General features: G+C 37.2%; 1 protein-coding gene across 1 annotated transcript; it reads right to left on the bottom strand.

Annotated features, from left to right (window-relative positions):
- Window positions 1–2,168: 2,168 nt before the first annotated feature.
- LOC131214179 (activating signal cointegrator 1 complex subunit 2) lies at window positions 2,169–4,563 on the bottom strand. The gene is made up of 2 exons (XM_058208562.1): window positions 4,436–4,563; window positions 2,169–3,765 (listed from the first exon to the last, which is right to left on the bottom strand). The coding sequence occupies exons 1-2, from the start codon at window positions 4,481–4,483 to the stop codon at window positions 2,332–2,334; spliced, it is 1,482 nt and encodes a 493-aa protein (XP_058064545.1). The 5' UTR covers window positions 4,484–4,563; the 3' UTR covers window positions 2,169–2,331.
- Between the last annotated feature and the right edge of the window lie 237 nt (window positions 4,564–4,800).

Genomic DNA, 4,800 nt, shown 5'->3' with positions numbered 1-4,800 from the left:
TGTGAAAGCCGAGGACGACTTCCTAAGTAAGAGAGGAATCGTTAGGAAAAACAGCAGTTGACCTAGAAAAGACGCGAGCGCAGTGAAACAGCTAGCCCAACACTTTGCGTGGCGCGTCACGCCACGGTTGCGCACCAATAGGGTGACGACGCCCAGAACGGCTAGGCTAGCTGTTTTAGGCTATAAAGGGCCACCGCACTTTTGGCGCGGCCTCTTTCCTCGGTCATAGTTAGTGCCAGTCAGTTAGTACAGTTGTTAATATACGGATAATAAATCGACCACAAGTCGAAGAAACCCATAACTCAGAAATGAAAATATTACCATGATTGCCGATTCCACACCACAATAAGATTATTACATACATTACATTACATAATATACAGAAAAAGTACGTTCTAGTAAATGGCAAAGAAACGTACTTAACGAACAATTTCATTCGATTAGAAGACTAAAGCATGGCCCACTTAGAATCGGGAACAATTGTATGTTTTCTAGCAGCGCCTCTGGTGGTCGGATTTCTATTATTTTGACAGCTATGTCTTCAGTAAACATTCGACTTTCAGTGCTGAAAGTTTCATTTTGATACGTGGAGTTGTTAGAAAGTTATGCTTAATGGAACTCGAAAGGAGAAAAATAATTCTGCACACTCACGTCGAAAACACCACGTGGTCTACTTTAAAAATCTCAAAAACACAAAAATTTGCAAAATCAACTATATATGCTGTGCTTTACCGTTTCTGGGAACCCAATACCGTAGATTGAAAGATTCAGAGCAGACGTCGTAGTGGAACATACAATCGGCAGCTGAACTGGAAGGTTTTAAGATCAATCGAGGCAAATCCTGGACTTTAGGTTCGGGATATTGCAAAAAAATATGGTACCAGCAAAAGTACTGCCCGGAAGATCTGTCTATGAAGAGGCTACTGTTTTTTCCTTGCATGTAAGCATCCACAAAGGACACTTACACAAAATCTAGTCATTAAAACACACGCTCGAAAGTTATACGTCAAGGTTCTGACGAGGTACCAAGGATGCTTGCTTATGGACGACGAAACATACGTGAAAATGGATTTTGGACAGCTTCTTGGACGAAAATTTTATCTCGCCACGGCACGGGGAGATGTCCCCTCCAAGTTCAAATTTGTATTCGTCAATAAATTTGCACGGAAATTAATGATCTGGCAAGGAATTTGCACCTATGGTCGGAAAACCAAGGTTTTCATCACAAACACTACGATGAACTCAACGCTGTACAAGGAAGAGTGCCTTAAAAAGCGAGTTCTACCATTTAGTAATTCACACAAAGGTCCGGTGAAGTTTTGGCCTGATTTGGCAAGCTGCCACTACAGCAGGGATGTAGTTCTGTGATACTTTTACAATACGGCGGATTTCATCACAAAGGATATCAACCCACCAAGTTGCCCTAAACTCCGCCCAATCGAAAATTATTGGGCAATATTCAAACGGAAGTTGAAAAACACTGGAAAGGTGATGCGGGATGCTGCAGAGATGGCGAGAAATTGGCAAAAATTAGCCGCTGAGGTTGATCAGAAGATTGTGCAGAAAATTATGGCGCGCATTCCAAAGAAAGTTCGTGATTTCATCCGACGACCGACATAATAAATTTCTGAAATTTTTCTCTTAAACTACAATAAAATACCTTTAATTTGATACCTTGATGTGTTTCCTAAGTCAAACCAACCCCGAGATAGAGCTAACGCAATTGTTCCCGATTCTAACTGGGCCATGCCTTATACCAGCAAATAAGAACTTAAATTATCCTCTGTTTGTAAGCAAAGCGTATGAAAAAAGTATTTACGCTCAGGTTTACGCCTCAGCCGACCCGTAAACGTGTTGACAGAGGTGCAGCAGTTTGGCATTAATCTGTAATGTCAAAAACATTACGTTACGCCTAATGTAGCTCCCCAGTTACACCTGCCCCAAAACCCAAAAGGGAATTTCAAAGACGGAAACAAGGAGACAGTTCGAAATCTGTCGGTGCAGCTAGTTATATAATAAAAGATACATACCGGTTCGTTGTCAAGGTTACACTTCAAACTAAAAAACATTCTTTTGCTGATTTGCGTATGCTCTATTCAGTTCAGAATTACGCCGTGTTAACAATGGAAGTCAACAAAGTCTAAATTCCATACATTATATAGTTTTTATTTTTTTACTTGCGAAAATGCAAGCCGAAAAATGGTGAATGATGTTTAAGATACTTCTAATACTGCAACAGCTAGTTGGGTGTAATTTCGGTTTAGTCGATTCCGTTCAGGCATGTTTAATTTTAAAGATATATCTCGATCAGGGAGGCCTACAAATGACATTTTACGATGGCATCATGCCACGGCTTCGTTTATAATTAGCAGCTTGCTTTCTGTTGTGATTGGCCCGTGATGCTTTATTTTTATTTTTGGTTTTCCTGTTCTGAAGTACTGTTGAATTTTGACCTTGTTTTTCCGGGTTTCCACGGACTTCATTTTCACCTTGGTGTGCTTGAGATGTGCCGTGACGCCTAACCATTTTTGAATTAAGTTTTTCTTCATATCTTTTTCGAGCAACTTCCGGATTTAAACAGAACGTCAGTGGAGCTGGTTTTTTCGAATCAATTTCAGTATCACTGTACTGATCATCAACTTCACTTTCGTTATCCATATCGTTTACAACAATATTTTTGATTTCCCTATACACCGTTACAGGACGTGATTCTCTTTCAACCATATCCTCATTAAAAGCAGCATCTTCGTGCTCGGATATATGATCGAAACGCTGATACAAATGACGCATTTGGTTTACATGACTTTTGTCATCCAGCAACTCGTTTAAGGTTTTTGGTTCACCAGGCATGCCCTTACCTTTTTTTATAATTCCCGTAACACTGCTGTTAACCATTACATCAAACTCATCGCCATCGTAGATATTAAGCCTATCGATGCCTGTTTGCACGAAAAACTCATCGAGTGGGTCTAATGGAACGCTAATTTGATCTGCATTACTTGTAGGATTGCTTTCAAGTAAATCAATAACTATCTGTTCTAAGTTGTTGCAACGACTAACAACTTCTCGTACATAATCAGGACTTAAATGGGGCAAAATATCCAACACAGAATCCACGTTTTTCTCAATTTGTTGAATATTTCCTCTCTCTTCATCTTTTATGTCAATGTTATCCAAATTAAGCGATAAATCATCCTCCTTAACAAATCCAAACGAAGTCTGTTTTCTAGGTCCGTCAGACGTCGTATATGCTAGCTGAATATAGTCAAATTTAAATTCATCGATGGAATCGTACGCCTGCTTAACTATTTCTAAATCTACATCGATTTGATACTGATTCTTGTAATCATTCACGAACATACTGTTGGACAAACATTCCGTAAGTATGCATATAATTTTATCTGCCGAAACTAAACGTTTTGCAGGATTTTGTAGTATTTCTTTTAATCTAAGACACATTATAGACCGAAATGCTTGCAGTATATCAATTCTGGCATCGTTGAGTAGCGCCAAATAATTCGAATCAGCATTCAATTGCTGAACACATTCATAAAGAGCTACAAGAACGTTATCGTAAAAGTTACTAATCGCATATTCCATATTTTTTTCGCAACACATGATACTTATTGAAGGAGATATTTCAACAAGCAAACTCAAGATATAACTGCAATCTCGAGAATAGAACACTAACTCATTAAGTACTTCTTTTGATAAATCCGAAGCGCTCAATCCACATTCTAACTGCTCTTGGACGATTGTAAGGGCCTGTAGGCGACAAAAAGACAAAAAAGGAATAATATTATTGTGATGATAATGAAGTCTAATATTAACATAATGCGAAAACTGGTTTTATTGGTTTCATACATACATTCAATAAAAATGTAAGCCCATGTTTGAGGTCTTTAACATATTTTGGCTGAAATTCGATTGCTGATTCAATTATGAACGACACTTCCTTATTATCTCGCCCATAAATTGCTAATAAATCGAAAATAAATGGTACAGTAATGATAAACCGTTCATAAAGCATATCAAAGAAGTAATCAGTTTCAATCCAATAAACAGGGCTTTCCTTCTGCATGGTTAAGCGACAAATAACTTTGAACACATAAGTATGGGCAATCTTGTATAATGATACAACTTTTTTATCGCTTTCGTTTATCGTGGATATCAAATAGGACGGTAATGCATTCTGCATGAATGAATCAATGCTCTCCATGGCGGATCCATTATATATAATCGTAGACCAATATCTGAAAACAAAAAATGACATGGTAATAAAAAACAAAAAATGTGTTGATGATTGATTGCTTGTTGATTTGTTGATTGCTTAACAAATCAAGGACAAAAATCAGAAAGCGCATGTAAACGAAAAACTATAACTAATTAAACATATTTGTTTCAATCGAGACATTATAAATTAAAAGATACATACCGGTGGTGTTCTAATTGTAATAATTGTTTCAAATCTCTTATAAACCATTCAGTTTCATTGCACCATATCCGAATTGCACTATGATTTTCATTGAAAGAATCCGGCTCCAAATTGCTTTTAAAACTTGTGTACTTTGTAAAGCACCGATTATCTGCCCAAATGATATTCTGCCAAGGAAGAAAATAATACAATTTTTAATTAATAAAATGATGTTCGCCATTAATACAATGATGTTAAACATTATTGCCAAAAAGTAACGGGAATTTTGATTTTGAACCTGTTTGTTTGAACCTGATAAGTAGCCACCAACATATGTTTTAAATTATACGTCAAAATACTATTTAGTGTTTGTGATACGAGTCCTT

This window comes from Anopheles bellator, unplaced genomic scaffold (genome assembly GCF_943735745.2).
Source record: "Anopheles bellator unplaced genomic scaffold, idAnoBellAS_SP24_06.2 scaffold00138_ctg1, whole genome shotgun sequence".
NCBI classification, from domain to species: domain Eukaryota; kingdom Metazoa; phylum Arthropoda; class Insecta; order Diptera; family Culicidae; genus Anopheles; species Anopheles bellator.
The sequence above is the reverse complement of the archived record's forward strand: the minus strand, read 5'-3'. Positions and strand labels throughout refer to the sequence as shown.

Bases quoted from the DNA above. Each gene is read 5' to 3' on its own strand.
- LOC131214179 (XM_058208562.1), bottom strand. From the start codon at position 4,483: ATGGTTTATAAGAGATTTGAAACAATTATTACAATTAGAACACCACCG. The intron at 3,766-4,435 runs GTATGTATCTTT...TGTCGCCTACAG, and splicing joins TTACAATTAGAACACCACCG to GCCCTTACAATCGTCCAAGA.